Source organism: Coffea arabica, chromosome 6e, assembly GCF_036785885.1.
Source record: "Coffea arabica cultivar ET-39 chromosome 6e, Coffea Arabica ET-39 HiFi, whole genome shotgun sequence".
Taxonomy (NCBI): domain Eukaryota; kingdom Viridiplantae; phylum Streptophyta; class Magnoliopsida; order Gentianales; family Rubiaceae; genus Coffea; species Coffea arabica.
Window position 1 is genome coordinate 384,046 of NC_092321.1, and position 21,946 is coordinate 405,991.

At 40.6% G+C, this 21,946-nt stretch overlaps 3 protein-coding genes across 3 annotated transcripts; 1 reads left to right on the plus strand and 2 right to left on the minus strand.

The window, feature by feature from the left end:
- Positions 1-3,305: 3,305 nt before the first annotated feature.
- On the minus strand, positions 3,306-5,198 carry LOC113695779 (uncharacterized). Its single transcript, XM_027214930.2, has one exon. The coding sequence runs from the start codon at positions 4,959-4,961 to the stop codon at positions 3,573-3,575; it is 1,389 nt and encodes a 462-aa protein (XP_027070731.1). The 5' UTR covers positions 4,962-5,198; the 3' UTR covers positions 3,306-3,572.
- Positions 5,199-9,579: 4,381 nt separating this feature from the next.
- Positions 9,580-12,513, minus strand: LOC113695994 (U-box domain-containing protein 16-like). Its single transcript, XM_027215272.2, has one exon. The coding sequence runs from the start codon at positions 12,062-12,064 to the stop codon at positions 9,899-9,901; it is 2,166 nt and encodes a 721-aa protein (XP_027071073.1). The 5' UTR covers positions 12,065-12,513; the 3' UTR covers positions 9,580-9,898.
- A 6,450-nt stretch (positions 12,514-18,963) lies between these two features.
- On the plus strand, positions 18,964-21,249 carry LOC113695995 (CBL-interacting serine/threonine-protein kinase 14-like). The gene has a single exon (XM_027215273.2). The coding sequence runs from the start codon at positions 19,432-19,434 to the stop codon at positions 20,836-20,838; it is 1,407 nt and encodes a 468-aa protein (XP_027071074.1). The 5' UTR covers positions 18,964-19,431; the 3' UTR covers positions 20,839-21,249.
- The last annotated feature ends 697 nt before the right edge of the window (positions 21,250-21,946 follow it).

A 21,946-nucleotide genomic window follows, 5' to 3' on the forward strand; every position in this document is an offset into this window, starting at 1 on the left:
AATCCATTCCATTGCGTACTTGTATTGCTCTTCTATAATTAATTTGCACAGGAGGAGGATTGGCCGACACTCGCCTCATATAGTAGTAGTTGTGGTAGGAATTCAATTCTAGCCGCACCTTTGCGCTTGCAATGATCGATCGCATGAAATATTACGCCAGACTGACTGCGAGGATTTTCCTTTTAAGATTTTAGGGTGCATTTAATAAAATTAAAATTTGAAATCTGTACATGTGATTTTAAGATTTTAGAAAAAATGAGGGTTGTGCTTGAGTTATGGAACTAAAAATGTGTCAAGAAAAAGAAGTTGAAGGATTTTCCACAAACGTGTACGACACACTTTAAAGATACAAAAATAAATAAATAAATAAGCTGTTTTGTCGGACTGAATCTCGAGAGTCGTCAATATGCCTGATTGGTAGGATCTATGTCGGGAGTACGAAGACAAAATACCCCTAATGGATTGGAGGTTTCCTTCTCAGTTCTCCCCCCAAAAACAAAATAGTAAATTTTTTTTTTTTTTTTTAAAAAAGAAAGGTGAGAGTTGCTTAATTGTTGAGAAACCTTGTATTTTTTCTTTTTATTCACTATGATGTGTAATTATTAATTACTCACTAATCCACATGTCATTCTCTCAATTCTTCTCTACCTCAATCCTAATTTTGTAAGCCCAAAAAATACGTACGCTCATTTTCCTCTTCTACTACCATTTTTCTTCACCATTCTCATTTCCACCACCACAACAACCCCCCTTATCACTCATCTCCTGCCACTTCTTCTTGTTCCAGTACATTGTCTTACAGAAGTAAGCATGTTTTTACAAATAAACATAATTCCCACTTCTTCTTAAGTCACATTAGCTGAAAATTACGACGGGATTTTGTGAATATTTTTGAACTACAGGAGAGTGACCTGACTTTTATTTATGCAAGTCACAGAATAGAGAGATTCCGCATGTACTGTATTTTACACGAATCCAAAGGACGAAAGGTCAACATCTGCAGAACCACGTTACCTGAGAAATGTTCTTGTAATTATGCAGCACTAATTTACTATATTATATGATGATCTATTGTCGTATCGTATACATAGTACTTACCAGTCACTCAGCAATTCAAGAAACATATGCTAATTTATCCAATTACTATTCAGCAGTTTTATCACATACAATCATGCACGTATCTTTTTGTCCATAAAAGAGAGGACAGATGCTACGCCGGGTGCTTGCTTTTTCAACGATGGAGGCAATTGGATATGAACTTTGTGAGGGGGAAAATTTTTTGAGATGCTATATGCTCATCTAGTCACCTGATTTCCGGTGCTACTAGGAAGAATACCCTACTTGATTAGTAACTACATTGATCCCGAAGCTAATTAAGTACGTCCATGAAGCGAAAACTGACTCGTGAAATTTGTGTTGTACATTGAAAAGTGTCAGCGTAATTTACTTGCGATAGTACCCATATGTTAAATGCATTAATCCACGGTAATGCGTATCTACAGGTGGGGTGATTTCGAAAGTTTCAGACACATAACTTCCTAACCTCTTATTCAATATCTCTTCGGATTTCAGAAAAACGCTTGGCAACATTTAATCTCCTAAGCAACTTTTGCTTTGACAATCACCTATATATCAACTTTAAACAAGCTCGGAAATTCTGAAAGCTTCTTTGGCCAAACAAATACTTTCGCTGTTTGTTAGGAAGCCAATCACAAAAATCAGAAACTTCACCTCTTATGTCTCAGAAAATGCACTGTATCCAATTACTTGAGTTAATTAGAACTTGACGACTGCGGTTTTTTTTTTTTTTTTTCGTTTCAAATCAACTTTGCATGCACATAATGTACTGTTCTCAGACTTTTTGTTCCACCTTCCTTCTCTCCCCCGCCAAAAAAAACACCTTCCTTTTCTTCATCTTCTTGCTCTCTCTGACTCTCTATCTTCTTCTTCTTCTTTTCTTTTCTTTTCTTTTCTTTTCTTTTTTCCCTCCATTTCTTTGCAGTTGGTGTAAGAACGATCAGTTACAAAGGAATTTAGATAGCATAGAGTTTTGTTGGACATGGACGTGCAAGTGCAACGTACTCGTCTTTTTTTTGTTTTTTCTGACGGAGTGGGTGTCCAGGTCAATTCTTATGGGGTCCGACTAATCCCACCCCGACCCGGGAGGAGAAGCCCCTTCCCTCCGAACACGGTAACCCTGATACTCGATCCCTGATGGGGGAGTTGGACAACAACTTCCAAGAGGCTGTCGTGACCAAACGAGCTGCCCAGGAGGGGCGCAACTTACTCGTCAAGCTGAGGGATTTTGTAAAACAAAGAAGTTAATTAATGGTCATCGGTATTCCAACATATAAAGGGTTGTCTGAGGGCCCTACGTAGTTTAATTTTAAGCGTTCATGTAATCTTAGGTGTATCACTATCAGGCCAGTAGCCTTTTACGTTGTTGGCTGCATAGACTTTCTTGAGCTTCATAACATTGGGGCCTGGAGGGATTTGGGAATCTCTCGTGCGCTCTTGTCCAAATTGTTTGAATTGTTAGAGCTTGGTGATGAGACATTATACTCGTCCGCTTAAAAATGTTGAAAATTTTCAGCCGCATACAAGTTTTAGAACAGATCTGAGTCTGAGCTTCAAATGAGGGAAATTAATTAACACAACTTTTTTCTTTTTTCCCCTCCAACTTTGAAAGCAGCACATGATCATATGTATATATGCTCTAAATTCATTGACAAAACCTTTTTAAGTGATAAAATTTCACGCCAAAACGTATGGAAATTTGAAGAAGAAATGCTACTGACGGTTACGGGTAATTTCTTTCATAAACTTCTAGTTTCATTTCCTTAGCTGGTCTTGTCATGATTACAAGTACCTTCTTGTAAGCCTATCTATACTTATGATGAAATACGGTCGAGGTATCGTATACATCATAGTACTAGTCAGTTGAGTGTCCAGTGCGTAATGATGCGAGCAAACTAAGTGCATTCCGTAATTCTGGAGTGTAGTGAATGCCTTGAGGTAAAGGTAAGGTAGCTGACAAAATATAACTCTAAAAACATTTTTGTGGGTTGGGGGAACTCTTCTAATAAAGAGTCATCGTCACCATAATCCTTGAAGCCAGAATGGAGTTCATTTGTAATTAATAGTAGACTTTGGAGTAGGTGATTGTAACGGGCAGAATAGTGTTGTGGAGAGTATGATATGATGAATTGCCGCAAACCTGAATTTGTTGTCTTAAATTGGGCTTTTCTTTTTTTGGAAAATTAAATTAGGCTGTTTGATGACGGAAATTCAGAGATACCGGAAAAGAAAGGGAAAAAAAAAATTCGATGTAAAGTTATGGTAACTCTCAAGTACACCTGCAGACGAGCGAAGAAGATGAGGACCGTGGGATCAATTTACTACACACGACACAACTAGTCATCGTCTAGCTTAGCCAGGCACTGTACCTTCTGCCGAACATGAACAATACATTAGTATTACACTCCAGTGTAGTAGCAATGTCCAAAAAGCCACACTGACGGTCAAAGAAGAATAGAAATTCAGAGGAAATGAAAAGGGATGAGTGGGGGGAATCAGTTGGGGTGATGAAGACCCACAATATCAAACCAAATTTGCTTGAAGACCCTGATGATCAAGTCGTGATACTGGTCTGAGTTCAAGGACAGATAGCAGGCCAGAAGATCTTCCAAGTCTTTGGATGCGCAAATGTTGTTCTCCACAATCATTTCCATCATTGACTCCCTGAAATCACTCTGGGGATCCTTGGATGACTTCACGACCGCGAAGCTCTCCGACACGCTCCTCCTCCTCCTCCTGCTCCTGCTCCTACTCCTAGAAGAAGAAGACGACGGCGACGATGACAAGCTTTTGCGGGCTTGCAATTGAATCCTCATGTTTGCAATTCTGGGAGAGTTTGTTCTGAGCTTGAGACCCCCGGCCCCCGGCGATGACGAACTCACCGAAACTGTTGCCGCCGGAGGAGCAGGACAACCAGTCTTCTTGTGGTCTTTGAAAGGACGAGCATTATTACTCCTACTCCTGAGAATGTCATCCTTGGCCACTTTGACGGACAAAGACCCGTACTCACTTCCCCTCAGCCTGCAGCTTGGCTCATAATCCCCTTCTTCTCTCTCCTTGCTGATGTTGCTGCAGGGTGGCTTATTGGTCATAATTGGAGGGAGATCGAGTATTTCAGAGACTTCAATGCTGAAATCCCCGAGCTTAGCAGCCGAACAAGGCTCACTAACATTTTTGATCAATTCTGGTTGGTTCAAGAGAGCAGCCCTGTTTTCGACTGATTTGCACCGACAAGAAGCTGACCCTGAGACCATGCCCTGGACAGTTGTTTCGGCAGGGGTGCCGCGGGTAGAGCAAAATTCAAGCGATTGATCATCGGAGGAGGGACAATCGGGGGGAGGATTCGGGTACTCTTCAGGGGTTGTTGAATCGGGCTCAGTCGTGCAGACCGATGGGATGGTGGCCCTGCAGCTGCATTCCGCAGGGACGACGGAGGACCTCGCCGGCCGGGGACTGGGACTAGTAGTGTCATTGGATGATGATATTGCTCTGTTTCTGCTTGTGGTGGTACGCTTTTTTCTGGATGATTTTCTCGGTGGTGAGCTTCTAGTAACGTGGTCGTCATGTTGGTCGTAGAATGCGTGATCATGATCATCAGGTGGTGGTGGTGGAGTGCATAGATCTCTGGTAAAGTAATAGGATTTTCTTTGAGAGGAGAGGTGGGGATGCTGCGGAGGCCCTGCTGTTTGGGATGACAGGCCTGGTGCTGCAATGTTGTTGGATGATAATGATGAGGCCAATGATGATGATGATGATGATGTCTGATGCTGTTTCTTACTGGTGGGGCGTATCATTTTCTGGTTTCTAGATTTACTCATTTCTCTGAGCTTGTAAAGCCAGGCATTTGGCATCATATCTGACAGCCTAAACCGGTAATTGCCCATTACCACAAAGCTACCTCCTCTCTCTACTCTGTCTCTCTCTCCCGTCAGTAGCGTATGCCCTTTGCTAGTAGTATTTTGAAAGAGCACAAAAGGTAGATGACTTTGCTCCTCCTTATTTTCATGGAGCGTAATAGATTAGTTACAGACTTTCAGGCCTTTGGGAGGGAGCTGGCGGTGGGCGTAGGAACGATAATTACTTAAATAGAAATGGTGGGACGTTCAGTTAAAAAAGAAAGAAAGAAAGAAAGAAACAGACGGGGGCCACCGAGGAGGAAAACTATGTCCAAAAGCGCATGCAACAGAGAAATGGAGTTGCATTATTCTTGATTGTTGCTTTTGATATAACCATAACAAAAAGTTAACAAAGTATTAATTACTAGTATCTTCTGGAAGCAAGATAGGAATATTTCTTCAGATACAATTCGACTGTCGGGAAGCATGAAAGAATCCATTGATCATCTCCTAATTGGTTCGACCGTAGGAGATGCTCATCCTTCCTATTCAGTTCCCGTCCTCACCACGCATGGAAATTTTCCACCTCTTATTTATGGACGATTACACCTGCAAAACCCCCCCCCATTGATTGAAATATGAGAATTTCTAAAATCAAGAAACTGGGTCATCATTTAGGTTTGGTTTGTGTAGGTGGACTTTATAGGCATAGAATCCGCTCCTTTTTATATTTTCCTCCTATCCACATACTATTTGTCCGATGATTTCACTCAGTTTTCGCATAACCAACCACTGATTTGGTCCAGCAACACTGACATCAGAAGTCTTTCTTAAAACAAACTCAAAAATGTAGCAGCTCTTACATTTTTCCTCGTGATAACAGATAAAAAATCAACCACTTAATCCAGTTTTCGTTCAATCATAGCCATAGGATCAAATGCAATGCAGATGGGAGGAGCACAAGACCTACCATCTGCAACAGGAGAAAGAAGTTGTTAACAGTTTGCTGATTGAAACGAGCCCTACGAAATCAACACCTGAATAATATTAATTGTACAGTTGCATACCTGAATCCGAAGGGTGACAGATGGTTGATGTTCAGTGCTACCCATATCACACCGCCTTCGTATGACTGCACATTCTATCACGTGGCTCTCGAATTTTGGAGACAAACGAAGGCAATCTCCCCAGTCTGCATTTTGAAGAAATGCCTCAGAATTAGGCCGACAACTCTCAGTTTGAAGCCCCTAACAAACCACTTTCTCATTTGTCACTGATATACGCTCCGCCGCAGCAGCGTTAATTAGGACAGGTTTTGCTACTCCAGAAAAGCTCTGGATTAAAAGGATTTTTTTTATTATAATTATTATTATTTTTGCCTTGTTTGGTTAGTAGGTTACTTGTGACGTTAATCCATGATAAAATTACTGACTCTACTGGGAAGAAATGCAGGAATGCCCGTATCCAACCTAGCGCATTTTCCCTTGCGAAACCAGTAACTCTTTTTTAGCACTTCAGCAGCTTTTTATAGATAACTCCTTCCTTCATAAGAGCAGGCGAAAGAATTGAGCCACATGTTTCTGGACTGATAATGAAATACAACTGTAAAAATCCAAAGAATGATGGTTATTTCCATGTCTTGTGGTCGTGTGGACTTTGGGCTTTTCATCCTGGGCTCAACCAACATGCCCACTCTTTGTACGGGATAAATAAATCAAACTATCACACACTCTAAATTAATATTTTGCTTCGTAAGAGCGCGCTCGTCCTTACGAAAAATAATTTATGTTTAATAAAATTTTAAACTCAGTTTAAGCTTGGTTCAATTAGTATCAAATTTGAAATTTATATGTAAAAAATTTCAAACTACTTGAGTTCGGCTCCATAAAAGTAAAGTTTGTCAGAGCTCAGCTCGATAAATAAGCAAATCAAATCTAAACACAATTTTAAACTTTGTTAACAAAAATGTTTAAGCACTATAATATTTGATACTTTAATTTAATTAGAATCGTTTGCGCCTCTAGCAGGATGATATCTTCCAATCAACAAGTTGGAATGTACTTGTGGTAGTACCAACAATGTGGAAATATAATTGTTTGTGATGCGGTCTGGTAATTTTAAGGGTCTTCTGGCCCAAGTACATATCATTACAAGGGAACATCTAATATATTTCAATGTTTTTTGTTTGGTTATGCAAAATAATACTTTCATGCTTGTGAGAATTTTTTTTAAAAAATTGTTTATAAATAATAAATACCTATACAATTAAAAATTTATCATTAAATTACATAAAAAGTTTATCCAGCTTTATATACTTTTTTTTTCTAAACACGATAGAATCTATTCTAGACCTACTCCTATATATAGAGGAGGAGAACTAAAAAAGGTCCAAGAAGAACTCGAAGGGGACTAAACCACCACCGACCTAACCTAAAAAGGTTCAAGGAAAATTTGGAGAAAACTAAATCACCACCGACCCATATTTGTGCATAAGCACCCGCTGACAAACTTTTTAGAAAAACCTAAATTTTTTTAAAATGCAAGTCACGAGATTTGATCATTTAACCTACACCCATGTATGCTTTAAAGCTCTGTTGGTTGGTTATCCAGCTTTATATACGCGTTTTGAAGAAATGGTGAACAGAATTTGATATGAGCTCCAAATTTGGTTCAAGAGACAAAACACCCTGCGTAGAGGCCCCGCAGGGTTTTCTCATGATGGAAGGGGACGAGACCTCCCTCGATTTGAGCACTTGCATGTATCTTTCCAGTTTCCACAGACAAAAAGCCTTGCATTCGATCATCATGATTAGGATTAAGAGCTTATTCAGAAAAAGGTTACTCCTAAGATCGTAGGAGACAAATGAATAACACCGCGTTCCCTCCATGAAGCAAAATTGAAGAGACCTTAACAGGCAGTAGTAAAATATATACATATATATATATGGCAAAAAATCGCAGTGGTTCTCAAACTTTCAACTTTGCGTGTTTTTAATCCTCCAACTAATAAGTGCGTAAATATAGTCCTCTAATTAATAAAAATGTGCAGTCGTAGTCCTTTTGTCCAATTTGACTGTTAAAATGGACAGAAAACACATCATGGACAACTCACATGATATTTATTGAGGGTAATCTCGTCAGTACGGTACAAAGAGCAAGAAAGCCCCTCAAAAACTTCAAACGTCGGATGCACTTTGAATTTCTTCTTCACCGGCCTCTACAAAACCCTAGAATACTCCTTCGGTCAAGAGATTACAGCAGGGAAGAAGATCGATGAGGTGCTGATGTCTGCCCAGAGGAACGATGGAGTGGAAAATTAGGAGGATGGGCATCTACTTCAACCCCCAGTTAGTATATGATACGTGCACTTAAACAGTACAAAGTTCTGCAAAATTTTTCAACAAAGTTGAAGGTTATCCCAAGTCTCAGTAGCTCATTTTATTCTCCAACAAACCAAGATCTGTTGGTACAAAGCAGACTTACTTAGATAAGGTAGAAAGACATAGCATACTTACACAAGAAATAATTCTACAATTCTCTTCACAACACCAAGTCGAACAAATTCCTTTTCTGCAGCTTCACTACTAACAGTCACCAAGACTGAGGTGAACTCTATAATCTGAAAAATAATTTTTAGCCATGCAATCAAGTTCGTGCGTTGCCAAACTGTACAAACCTTAGGAGAACATTATACGAATTATGATTAAAATTTTAGGTTGTATATCTAAGGCAATATTATATTAGCAGGCTTCTAATTTTACTATGAGCAAACAAAAACGAAAATCTAATCCACAAGTTTCTCTTTTAACAAAAACGAAAATAAAAGCAGAATGGAGACCTTTAAACGATGTTGTCCAAGAGGTGGCTGTACACGTAATCAGCAAGACATAGTCCTCAGAGGAAACATCCAAAAGCTTCAGCATATCGCCTGCAAAATCAAGATATAACATCCAAAGTTCATATAAGCTAACCCGATTTCAGTTCGCATGCCATTGCAAAATAAACTTGGACAAATCACTTTAGCCTTCTAGTGTGTTTGGATTGCAAATTTATCTCAAATAATATTTCGCTTGCATCATAAACACATTTTTCAATCCACTTTTTTATATTCCCAACTATCTTTTATCTCACATATATCAAATCACAAAAAGTGCTATAGTAATTATTCCAAATAATATTTCAAATAATAGCAAACCGGGTCATATCGCTATCTGGACATCTGTTTTTGCATTCACAGTCAAACAATATCCTTGAAGTCACCATCTTCGTGGACATACTGCAAGGGCACATGGGGAGAGTTGGAGTGTTGAATCTTCTCATTTTCAGCTCAATTGAGGGCCTCTCAATCTGTTGCTACCAGTCCTCAAAGCTTCTTTCCCGATTGGAGTGAAGAAGAAGAAGGAGGAGATTTGAGGAAAGTCCCTCTATTTTGCTGACGAGATTACCCCAGTAAATGTCATGTGAGCAGTTCGTGATGTGTTTTCGTCCGTCTTAACGGTCAAATAGGACGGCAGAACTACAACTGCACATTTTTATTAATTGAAGAATTATATTTACGCACTTATGAGTTGAAGGATTAAAAATGCACAAAGTTGAAAGTTTGAGAACCATTCCGATTTTTTACCCATATATATATATATAAGCAGATGACTTTCTGGAATCAGAATTGAAAAACATAAAACCAACTAGTTGGTCTTCGATTGTGAAAGACATTTATAGAGTACAATCATGTTGGTTAATGATACAATAACACAGGACGAAATAATGAACCCAACAACGAGGATTAATTGCTCCCGAAAGTCCCCTGTGATGATTGACTGCCTTTCTCAAACGAAAAAAGTTGTGACAAATATGGATTGAATTTGTCTTTGAACAAAAGAATGTATGTATGAAATCAAGAAAAAGACAATTTTACATTGGGATGGTTGGATAAGAACAGGACACTGGGACAGGACTATTGGTTTAGTGATTCAACGGTGGGCGTGTTAGCCCGGCAACACTATCCCTCTGGTTGAAGAAGAAGGGGAGATATTCACAGCTGAGTAACTAGTCGACGATGTTTCGTCAGCTTCATCCAATCCGGCTGCCCATCTCCTAAGAATCCTCAGCAAAGTTGCAGCCTTCCTCCTACCTCTTCCCGTTCCCATCCCCATTACTTCCCAGATTACCCTCTCCACTCCCGCTACTGCTGCTAGTGCCCCCACCATCTCCGATCCTCCTTTCCTGCACATGTTCGCCAGTGTTGCCGCCGCGCTCTCTCTGGCAGTATCGCTCCCCTCCCTTAGCACTCCCGCCAATTGTTCCACCACATGATAAGCTGCCGCAACTGCCGTCAACCCCCCCCTCCTCACCACCGCTTCCAGGACGGTCACTGCCTCTTCCGGTAGCTCACCCATGACTTCCCTCACCATGTCCACCACCCGGGCCTCAATCAACTTCCCAACAGCCTCCCGGTCCCAGGCTAAATTCAAGATTGCGACCATGGCGTCCCTCTTGCATCCCCCGGGCCCATCCCGCGCCAAGTCAACCAATGCCTTCACCACCCGCGCCTTCCTTCCCAACCTCTTTCGGTAGGCGTGCACTCCCGTCAAACTAAAAATAGTGGCCGCCGCGTTCCCTTTCGCTTCCCACGTGGCACCCGACCTCAACACCTCAATCACGCCGTTCAGCACTCCCTCGGTCTCCATGATCCTCGTCTTGTTCGCCTCCAGGATGGAGAGATTCAGAATCGTCGTGACGGCGTTGACCTGCAGGCTGGACTGCTCAGAACCTAAAAACTTGAGGAGCAATGGCAGGGCTCCGGCCTCAGCGATGCAGGCGCGGCTGTCCGAATCGGCCTTGGCAAGGACGCGGAGCTCGTGGACCACGCGGTTCGCCATCTCAGCCTCCTGCGACGCCGTCAACTCGCTTAGGAGAAACGTCACCGTCATCTTGGTGGCCTCCAGGGCCGTCTTGTTGAGAGCAGCCGGAGCTCCGCCACACGAAGAAGACGACGACGACTCGTTGGGATTGGCACCGGTTGGGAGGAAAGGAATCCTCTGCTCGCGGCACCACGCGGCAATCAAGTTTTGGAGCGCCCGGTTGGGAATCACGTCCGCGTGGGCCAGGCTTTGACCAGTCTTGGGACACGTGTTATGACCGGATTCGATCCAGGCGACGATGGAGGTGCGGTCGTAAGTTTGTCCCGTGGACACCACCACAGGGTCTCGCATCAAATCTAGAGAAATGGGGCAGCGGAAGTCGGGCGGGATGTTGAGGTCGTCGTGGCTTGGCGGCGTGGCCCTAGGGCTGCGGCCAGGGGTGGCGGAAGCTCCGTAGAGTACGCATTTGGCATAGCGGACAAGCCCAATCAATGCGGTGATGTCGGCTGCGGATTTGGCGCGGTCGGCCTGTAGCTGGAGCAGGTGGTGTTGTCGTTGGAGGCTCTCGATTTCGTCCCGGCAGCTGGTGGAATCGGCTAGACCCAAGCTGCGGAAGATGTGGGCGAGGTGGGAAGGGTCGGGGATGATTTCTCGGTGAATGCTGTCTAACATGTCAAGGAGTTGAATTCGGAGAAGGGCGTCGGGGGAGTCTGCAGGGTAGGCTCGCTCGTTTTCAGCGAAGCAGTGTTTCGTGAGGAGGGCCAATAATTCTCGGACGTCTTGACATAAATCCAATTCTTGAGCGGGGAAAATGTCTAAAATGGTGAAGAGATCGAGGTTGAGGTCGTGGAAAGAATTTGAGATGGATTCGTGCTGTAAGAGGAGCCACATCTTGCTGCTGCTGCTGCTGCTAGCAGGAATATTATTGTCATGATGATGATGATCGTCATCGTCATCGTCATCATCATTAATGGTACTAGTTGAGTCCTCCACCAAGGCTTTGATTCTTGTAAGAAGTATGTACAACTCTTCCAAACAAACGAGTGCAGCGGGTGGGAAAACAGTGAGGCGGAGAAGCTCCTCGAACACAATGGAGAGCAGCCTGGATTTTCTGATGATGGATGACGTGTTTCGCTTTAGCAGGGATCCAAGGGGGCGTAAGGAGCAGATTTCCTGGGATACGAGCAGCAGAGATTGGAGGAGCAGCTTCTTATCTGATGAGCAGAAACTCGGAGGGGGGGCTGGCTGCCGCCGTTTTCTTGGCGGGAATACGTCCGGCGACACTGCCATCGGTAAATTGTTGAATAACGACAAAGACAGACAGTCAGGATTAATAACTATGCCGGTGGTGATGGTGCGCAGACTCGTGCATGCCAAGATTGCAGAAGAAGTAGATGATGATGAAATGGAAGATGGGAAGTAGATTAGTACGAGTAATTTGGGAGACTAATTGAAAACAAAAAAAAAAAAAAAGAATCGTGGTAGAAGCTAATAATTGACGAAAGAAATTTTTTTTTTTTGGTTGATTGGCCTTCTTTTTTCTCACTACTACTAATTCGTATGTGAAGAAGACTGCGGAAAGGGAAGGGAAAGCCCACGGAAACGGAGGGGAATCAAATGAGTTGTATACTAGTCTGCCTCCTATCCTATCCAATGGGGACCAACTGCGTTCAACTTGCTGCCCTTCCTTTTCTTTTTTTTTTTTGGGTTAAGTAATTGACTTGCCAAACGAATTGTTTGACATAAGTAAATAATTTAACTTTCCTAGTATATATAGATATAATAGATATATATAAATACACGGAGTCCTCTTGCAATTTTTACCAGATAGTAGTAGCAACTAAAGAGTATTTATTCAACAGTTTTTTACCAGATGGTAGTGAGCGAGTGATTGGTTGGAAGGGGGTATTGTCAATTGTGTTGTGTTGTGTTAAAAAGATATAATAATAATAATATAGTTGGGCAACTATCAGAGAGTTTAATGAATTGGGCAACTGAGTAGTTATATTTTTGTTGAGAAATTCAAAAGCAGGCGAGAACGAGACTAGAAAAGTATGCAGCCGCGTATAAGTAAGAGGATTGGATACTGTTTTAACAGTCAGCTTTCGGCGGCTGGTGAGCCGACAGAGTCACATGATGATGGTTCTGGACATACGACGATTTGAATTGTGTTGTGGGCTGGGGATTATATGATCGATATTTGTTTTTTTTTTCGTTTTAAAGAAAAACTTAGCTTTGTTCTTCTAATAAAACAAAACTTATTAGTACTAGTATATATATATGATCAACTCAGCAGCCATCTCATCTCAGCTTTGTTCTTTTTTCTTTTACTGTCTAATAATTAATAAAACTACTAGTGCTACTCTTTTATCGTTTTCACGAGATATGCTCATCCACTCATCATCATATATATATACTATTATTATTATTGGTTTTAGATAGGACAGCGTGAATGTCCATTCCGTACACACCATGGAAACTTTTAATTTCGTCCCTTCGGTTTTTTTTAGGAGTACTTTTTTTTTTTTAATTTATAGTGCTGCTTTGCTTGTGTTGGGTTTCAAGTAACATATATGGCTTCTTTTTTTACAGGCCGGCCGTGTGTTGGTCAAAGCTCCATACAGAGTTAAGCGTTTGGACTTGTGTAAAGAGACGAAACAAGACACGCAGAGAGCCCAATCCTTCATTCAAATTTTCTCTGCAAATGTCGTATTATAGTTTTCGACGCACTCCCGAACAAAATCAAAAATAAATATTTCGGTTCAATTAGATAGTCGACATGATAACAACAAGGTAATGAATAATGATGATGATGATACCATGATCAAATAAAGTTTTATATATATATACTTTTCAAAAAAAAAAAATACTCCTAATTGACAAAACAAGTATAGTAATAGTACGTACTGTGTGCGACGAAAACCAAATTGACTTTGATTTGGTTCAAGTTTGTTGTAACCAACCACGTCCATAATTGGGCTGGAGTGGATTACATGACACGTAATTCTTTCTTTCTTCCCTCTCTCTCTGCCTCCATCCATCCATCCCCACTCTTCTTCTCCTCCTGTCACTAACACCCCCAATAATTTATTATTATTATTATTATAGAGAAGTGCCTAATTTTAGGTAATTTCCACTCCTAATACCGACGCAGCCACCAAGTACTGTAGCGCTTCTTCCTTTTTGTTTTTTCTGGTTTTTTTTTTTTATAAAAAAAAAAAAATTCCTAGATAGACAGACGAATCTGTGGGCGCGCGCACGCAATATAATTAGAAAAGTTGTATGTGAATTTAATTAGTACATAGAATGAAATGGAAAGTTAATTTTAATAATTCACAACTGGCATATGCTGAGAGAGACCCAGTGGAAAACAATAAATAAAAGGAAAATATTATCATCATCTCCCTACGGAAATGATACGTGTCCTCAACTCCAAAAGTTTCGTCATGTATGTGCCACGTCAGTTTTAATCGGATAAGTTTTACGGTCTTTGCACGCATTTAGAGCTCATTTTGAAACCGCTTGATTTACGTTAGCACCTTTTCAGTTAAGGATTAATATTTCAGTATAATTACGCTATCAGTTTTGCATTAATGATAATTATACAATATTTGAATTTGTTGAAATTCAAATTTTATACATATATGTGTCATGAATCTAACGGTGATGATAGTGTGTACACTGTCAGGTAATATTTATCCTTCAATTAAACCAATAAAAAAAAAGAGATAATCAACTAATACATATTACAGAGCCGGTTGGAGCCCAACAAAGCACGACTGTGTGATATTCATGGTCTGGGTCACCAACTCCTACAAATCTGGTCCATCACCCAAATATCTGTCGACCCTCTGTCACCAATGTCTCCCCCCCTGCCTCGGGCTGAACACATTTGTGGTCTTTCACAAGAAATTAAAAAGAATAGACCGGAAGGAAGAAGAAGGCTCTGGAGATCCAAGCAACTTCTTTGTTACACTATCCATGAAAATGATACAGTGCTTCTATTGGGCTTCAAATGGGCTCGTGAATAACAACATCATTTTGTTTTTCAGTTTTCTATGAGTTGTTTGTATTGACTTCGCTTCCAAAGAACAAAGTGACCTATCTTGTATGGACTCCTCCGGAATGCTTTGAATTGGGCCTAATGAGATAATCCGAGCCATTGGACCACCATCCCTCGTCATTGTCGTCGTCTTCTTCATCTCATTATCGCCTTGTTCTTGCACCTTTCTTTTTATTTGTGGTTAATAATTTGGGTGCTAGGAAGAGAAAAAACACACTTATCCATACATTTGGAATTGTGCTGCTTTTTTTTTTTAAAGGGATAACTTCATAAGCCTTCCCTAAAGTTTCTAATAATTTCACTTGGCTCCTCTAAAGTTTCAAAAATTACACCTACCTCCCTTGCCCATTTAAAATGAGAATACTAACCTTAATATTTTAATAAAAACTCTCTTATTGCCATGTTTATGCAAAGGATGTGTTTATAATTTTATTGATAATTTTTAACATCATCTAATTTGTTTGTAGCTCTTTTCTTTGCATCAAAATCAAGAATGAATCAACAATAATTAAAAAAAACAAATAACCCAGTATCACTACTACCAAACCATGGTAGTTCTATCACTAACCTAGTCCATAAACTCTATTTTATAAAAAAAAAAAAAAAAAATGAGTCCATAGAGTTTTAAAAAATAAAGATAGCACTTTATTCTCTATCTTAAAAAGAATCTATATTCCTCAATAAAGCACTATGAAATATAGTCTATTACAGAAAAAAAAGATTTATTGTTATAGGTGATTATTAAATAACAAGAATTGGCACGAAGAACTTGACACTTTTTTTTTATTTTTATAATTGTGTTAAATTACTTTGCAATCGTTTGGATGAACAAATAAAACTTTATAAGATAAGAGCATTTTAGAATGTTCATTAAATTTTTTACTCTATTTTAAATTTTGGTTTTTAAAATGTTAAATCGAGAGAGGCAAGTGTAATTCATAAAACGTTAAGGGAACTAAGCAAAATAGCTAAAAACCTCACAGCGTAAGTTTTGGTATGAAATTATTCCTTTTAGATGATATGTGTAGTACTTTTCCGGGTGTTCGGTCACTTCACCTCACCTCGCCTCTCCACCACTTCATCCTCTGGGAACCACCACCTCTAGCTTTGCAATTAAAGGATGAATACAATCGTACGTGCGTGGAATGGAATAATCAGAATAAAATACGCGTTTGGATAATCAGACAATAATATCACATCCTATCCTATCCTAACCAGAATGCAGCATAATAGTAGTACATCAACGTCAGTTTGGTTTTACCGTACACTAGTTTTTTGGCTGGAAATGTCGTATTGGCCGCCGGGCGGCTGGCTGAGGGAACAACGCCCGTCAGTATGTGCGTGAATAAGACCCCGCTTTGATATGCTTCATTCATTATTCATGTTCTTAAAACCCCCCTCGCCTCAACAACCCATGTTTCAAATTTTGGGTTGGTGAGAATTTCTTCTACCTTTTTTTTTTTTTTTTGATACATAGTAGTAATAAATTGATTTTTTTAGCAGCCAACCTTTTTCTTTTGTTAGCAGCCAACTTCAATTGAAGAAAAATACTACTGCTACTGCCCCGGTGGTGTACCTGAAGGACGGTCAACGTGGGTTAGACAACTGATTTGACCATCCATCCTCCCGCCGCCGCCGGCTTTGTTATATGCGTTGGGCGATGTACGGACCTGCGATGCGATGCGATAATGAAAATGGTGATGTGGTAATTATTATAGCATGTGGCAAATATCTGGTTGGACCGGGTATTATAGCTTGCGGGGGCAATTCTACCCTTTTTCTTTATCTTTATCTTTATGTCCACTTCAAAAATGGAGTAGCACATTTGATTCCCTCAGCCCAAAAAAAAAAAAAAAAAAAAGGCACATTGTTTGAATTGATTTACAAAGAGTACCCGAGAACGACAACAAAATTGTTGAACGGAATCCCATGGCCCCAAAATTTATGTATAATGATTTCTTATTATGTACTAGTAGCATGTGCTACTACCAGCAAAATCTTCCCCGCGTCGTCCGTCCATCGTTCACTTAACAATACGTAGGATCTGTTTGGTTGGAAGTAAAATGTTTTCCTTGGGAAAATATTTTCCGTGGAAGTAATTTTCCATGAAAATCATTTCCCTTTCATCATTTTCAGGTGTTTGGTTAGTTTATTAAAAATATTTTCTTACTTCATTTTTCTAGTGTTTGTTTAACTTTTGAAATATTTTCACTTTTATCTCTATCTTTACTTTCTACACATTATAACTACATACTTCTTCCCATGCAAAATAAGAAAATTTATCTCATTGTTTAATTTTAAAAAATCTTGGAGAAATGTATATATGAATAAAAAATATCTCCTTAAGCAATGAACAAATTGCTGGCCATTTAGTGTCAAATATCAATCACATGCAATGCTTATTGTGACATATATCTTGCACTCTTACTGCTGAAAGTTTCTCTAGAAAAAAATGTTCCTATTATACATAATTAATTACTAGCATAGGATGAGCAGGATGAGGTTTTTTTTTTTTTTTTTTGAATATACTAGGGGGAGGGTTGGGTTGGGTGGTACGGGGGAGGGAGTGTAAGGAAGAGGTCTTGGATTCGAGTCCTCCTGTTTACACTAAAAAAAAAAAGAACATATTACAAGATGTTTTTAGTAAGTTTGGAACATACTACAGGCGGGATGCATGCATTTCGGAAAACAACTTCAGTAAGTTTGGAAGGGAAGTTGTTTTCCATAAGATGAGTGAAAATATTTTACATAGGAAAATGTTTTCAGTAACTTTTGTGCAACCAAACAGGGGAAATTAGGAAAATATTTTCCTGGAAAACATTTTCACCCGAAACAAACGGACCCGTAGAGTGGATTCTTTTCAGTTACCTATTGGATACGTCCATCGATGACTAGTAAACTCTGATTAGTCTCTTTTCCTTTTGTAAATGTGAAAAAGAAAGGAATTATTGAACGAACGAATATGTTTACGGGGGCTCAATTTGGTCTTTGTTTACATGTCAAAGTTATTCAAATTACTGCATGGAAGAATCTATTTCAAAGAGAAAAGAAAAAGTAACGCTGCAAATCTAAAGATGTACATAGTTATATGTTTTTAAATCGAGCTAGGTAAGTGAATCTGATAAATTCCTTTTTTTTTTTTTTGGGTACTTGTTTTAATATTAAACAATTTGAATAACATTTATTACGTATAAAATAGAGAGAAAACAATAGTCAAAATCGGTTAAATGTTGCAAGAATCAGCGAGAATTGCATTTATTTTCACTCTTAGTAACTAATACAATTTCCCTCTCATTAAGTATTGTAACTAATACAATCGGTTAAGTATTGTAACTACCAAATTACTATGATCTTATAAATCAAAATTCTTTAATAAATTTATATAAGTTGTTTGTACGTGAAAAACACAATTTATATTATGTTAATTTATTTTAATCATTTCTAAACCGCACGCACATTGGATGTACCCTTTTTCTTTCCTTTTTAATAAAAACATTAGGTTGTAAAATACTCACTATAATTTAGGAACTACATCGATAACATATATTTCTCAAAGTCAGAACAGAAACACCTCGTAAAACCCTGGCCCTGATCTTTTCTAATTTTCTGGTGTTACTTGAGTGTACTAGCCGTCCGAGATTGGGTTGATTGTGGACCCAACAAGAAAGCCATTAGTCAATTAGAACATTATTAGATTAGTGGTAAATAGGAGATTAGTAAACTTTTGAACGAAAACTCTCTCTGTGGATATCACAAACAATCTTTCCCCTCTTAGACTCATTCGTAGAAAAAAAAAAATTCATTTTGAAAAAAAAAATTTTAGTTTGCCTCATCTAAATAGAGTAAATGACACAAATAGTCCTTCAATTATTCATTGAAGCTAAAATCGCTCCTCAATTTTACTTTTAACCAATATAATCCTTCAACAACAATTTGTTGTAGGTTGTAACCAATCAGGTTCCCATTTGAATGAGCCACACAAATAATTTATTAGCCAATCCAGTCTCTCAATTTTGTTGTACCCAATCAGGTCCTCATTTGATTGGGCTGTCAAACCACCCATGCATCTTCACTTCGTTGGGAGAAACCAACTTAAATAGCCACGCATGACACTGCTACTATATGCATCATGTAGTAGAGAATTAGCGTACATTCCTGTTCTCCATATCATTCCTGTTCTCCATCTCTCTCTGTACATATAATTTCCCCTCAACTTATACTCTTTGTATCTGTTATCTTTTGAAATTTATCTAGTACTTATCCTGTAAGCATGTCCTGGGCTAGAGTTTGTTAGACAATCCACGGCAGAAAAGATTTGTAAATCTCAAAAGAAAAAAAAAAGGGAAGAAAAATCATAAAAACAGTCTAGTCAAACTTGTCATTCAAAAATTAATATACGTCTGATACTACCACACTATTGATCCCAGAACTTGCACCCTCAGACACACACTGATTTGCCTTCAAAACACAGTACTGATTGATCCCAGAACCTGCACCCTCCTCTCTTCTGATTCATTCCACTTGTATCCAAAACCAAAGATTTGATGCCACCCACACGAAATTCGGGCGAACAAGAATATACAGTGAGCCAGAGATGGAAGATGACGATGGCTACGCATTGCCAGCAGCAACAACTCCTACAAGAGCAATAACACAGCAGCAGCGGAGCGGTGGCGGAGATTACCCGCCAGGGGAAGTTAGCCTGTTCGGAAAATATGAGGTTAGGAAACTCCTAGGATGCGGGGGCTTCGCCAAGGTGTACCATGCCCGGGACATCCGCACCGGCAACAACGTGGCCATCAAGGCCGTCAGCAAGCGCAAAGTTGCCAAAGGAAACCTCAGGGCGCACGTGAAGCGGGAGATCTCTATCATGCGCCGGCTGCGCCACCCCAACATCGTCCGCCTCCTGGAGGTCCTGGCCACCAAGACCAAGATTTATTTGGTGATGGAGTTCGCCAAAGGAGGTGAGCTCTTCGCCAAGGTTGCCAAAGGCCGCTTCAGCGAAGACCTCAGCCGTCGCTATTTCCAGCAACTAATCTCCGCCGTGCAGTGCTGCCACTCCCGGGGGGTCTACCACCGCGACCTGAAGCCCGAGAACCTGCTCTTGGACGAGAACTGGGACTTAAAGGTAACGGATTTCGGCCTGAGCGCGGTGACGGATCAGATCAGAGCGGACGGGCTCCTGCACACCCTCTGCGGGACGCCGGCTTACGTGGCGCCTGAAGTCCTGGCGAAGAAAGGCTACGATGGGGCGAAGGTGGACATCTGGTCGTGCGGGGTCATCCTCTACGTCCTGAACGCAGGTTACCTACCATTCAACGACACCAACCTCATGGTAATGTATAGGAAAATCTACGAAGGCGAGTTCCGATGCCCCAAGTGGACGTCCCCGGACTTGAAACGCTTGCTATCGCGGCTTCTGGACAAAAACCCGGAGACCCGGATCACGATGGACGAGATCCTGAACGATCCCTGGGTTAAGAGGGGCGGTTTCTTGAAGGAGAGGAAATGCGGCTATTCGCCGACGGACCCCGAGTTGGACTACCTGCTCTTCAAGGACACTGACCCCGACCCCGCTGACGGTTATCGCAACGTCAGTGATAACAAAGGCTTCCTGAATGCCTTCGACATCATTTCCTTCTCCACGGGCTTCGACCTGTCGGGTTTGTTCTGCGACAGCGATGAGGGGGTCGAGGGTGAGAGGTTTGTGTCGGCGGAGCCTCCGGAGAGGATTCTGGAGAGGGTGGAGGAGGTGGCCAAGGAGGAGAGGGTGAGGCTGACGAGGAAGGGCAAAGGGTTCGGGGTGAGGTTGGAGGGGCAGGACGGGAATTTCACGGGGGCACTCCAGATTCACCGGTTAACCGATGAGTTGGTTTTGGTGGACGTACGACGGCGGGAAACTGGTGGGTTTGGATGTAGCCGGGATATGTGGAGGGATAGGTTCAGACCGCAGCTTAGTGAGCTAGAGTTGCAAACGGACCAGCGGGTTGCCAGTACCTGAAGCAAATCCATTAATATTATCCATGCCAATCCAGTCATATTGGTTTGCTTGCTCCCCTCCGCCCCAGAGAAGGAAACAGCGGCGAATTCTTAGGAACAACACCACAAACCGCATCTCACCGGCTCCTCCGGGGTTGCGTTTCATGGGACAAATCACAAATGTAGTACTACTGCTACTTTGCTCTCGACTCGTTAACCATTCATTCAAACCTTAAACTGCACCAAACTTGTATTATATTACTTTAACTCGACACTATCGCACCACCTGTAGAATTTGCTGAAACGAGAGAGGATCATCATCATCCTATTAATTTGAACCCCCCCCCCCCTCTCTCTCTCTCTCGCCCTCTCCCTCCGGTTGTATTTTATTACTGTGGTAATGTTTACCTCTGTCGTGTGTTTGATTTCCTAACTACTTTTTGGGATCTCTTTGACAATAATTGGTCGTAAATTAAAAAACCGAGGATCTCTTTTTATATTTTTTTATCATATTTACATTACATCACAAAAAAGTGTTACGGTAATTATTTCAAATAATACTGCTCTATCCAAACACAAAAAACAGCTACGGGTCCCCTCTATTGAAGATAATCGGCAACAAGGCATTATGGGGGAAACAAAAACTAACTCTACTCTCTCTTTATCAAATTTTACTATCATCAACCTAAAACCTACACTAATTCTACTTCCAAAACGCAATCAAATTCTACTTCCTAAACCAATTTTGACCCCAGGTCTAATCTACTAGTCAACTACTAATTAAATATACTAGTACTAAACTTGTAGAACATAATTGGTTTAATTATTTCTGGCATCCTTTGCCAGTGCATCCAGGCGTGAGGCTTGGATCCTTGAGCACCTCCAATTCAATGGTTGTTAGCTGCGGTTGTGGTGGCGTGCGTTTGTTATTCACCGATCCAATAAGAAATGTTGCAGGCAGCAGAGTGAGCGAGCGTGAAAGCTTAGCAGCATCTACATTAATTACTATTGATTCAGGGTGGTGACTTTGGCTGGGGGATTCCAACTTTGACAAAATCGAGTTGCTGTTGTGATCGAGTATTTGGCTGGTAGGAGTACTAAGAATAATGATGATGATGGTATAACATACT

Coding starts and splice junctions, on each gene's coding strand:
- LOC113695779 (XM_027214930.2), bottom strand. CDS start 4,961: ATGGGCAATTACCGGTTTAGGCTGTCAGATATGATGCCAAATGCCTGG.
- LOC113695995 (XM_027215273.2), top strand. CDS start 19,432: ATGGAAGATGACGATGGCTACGCATTGCCAGCAGCAACAACTCCTACA.
- LOC113695994 (XM_027215272.2), bottom strand. CDS start 12,064: ATGGCAGTGTCGCCGGACGTATTCCCGCCAAGAAAACGGCGGCAGCCA.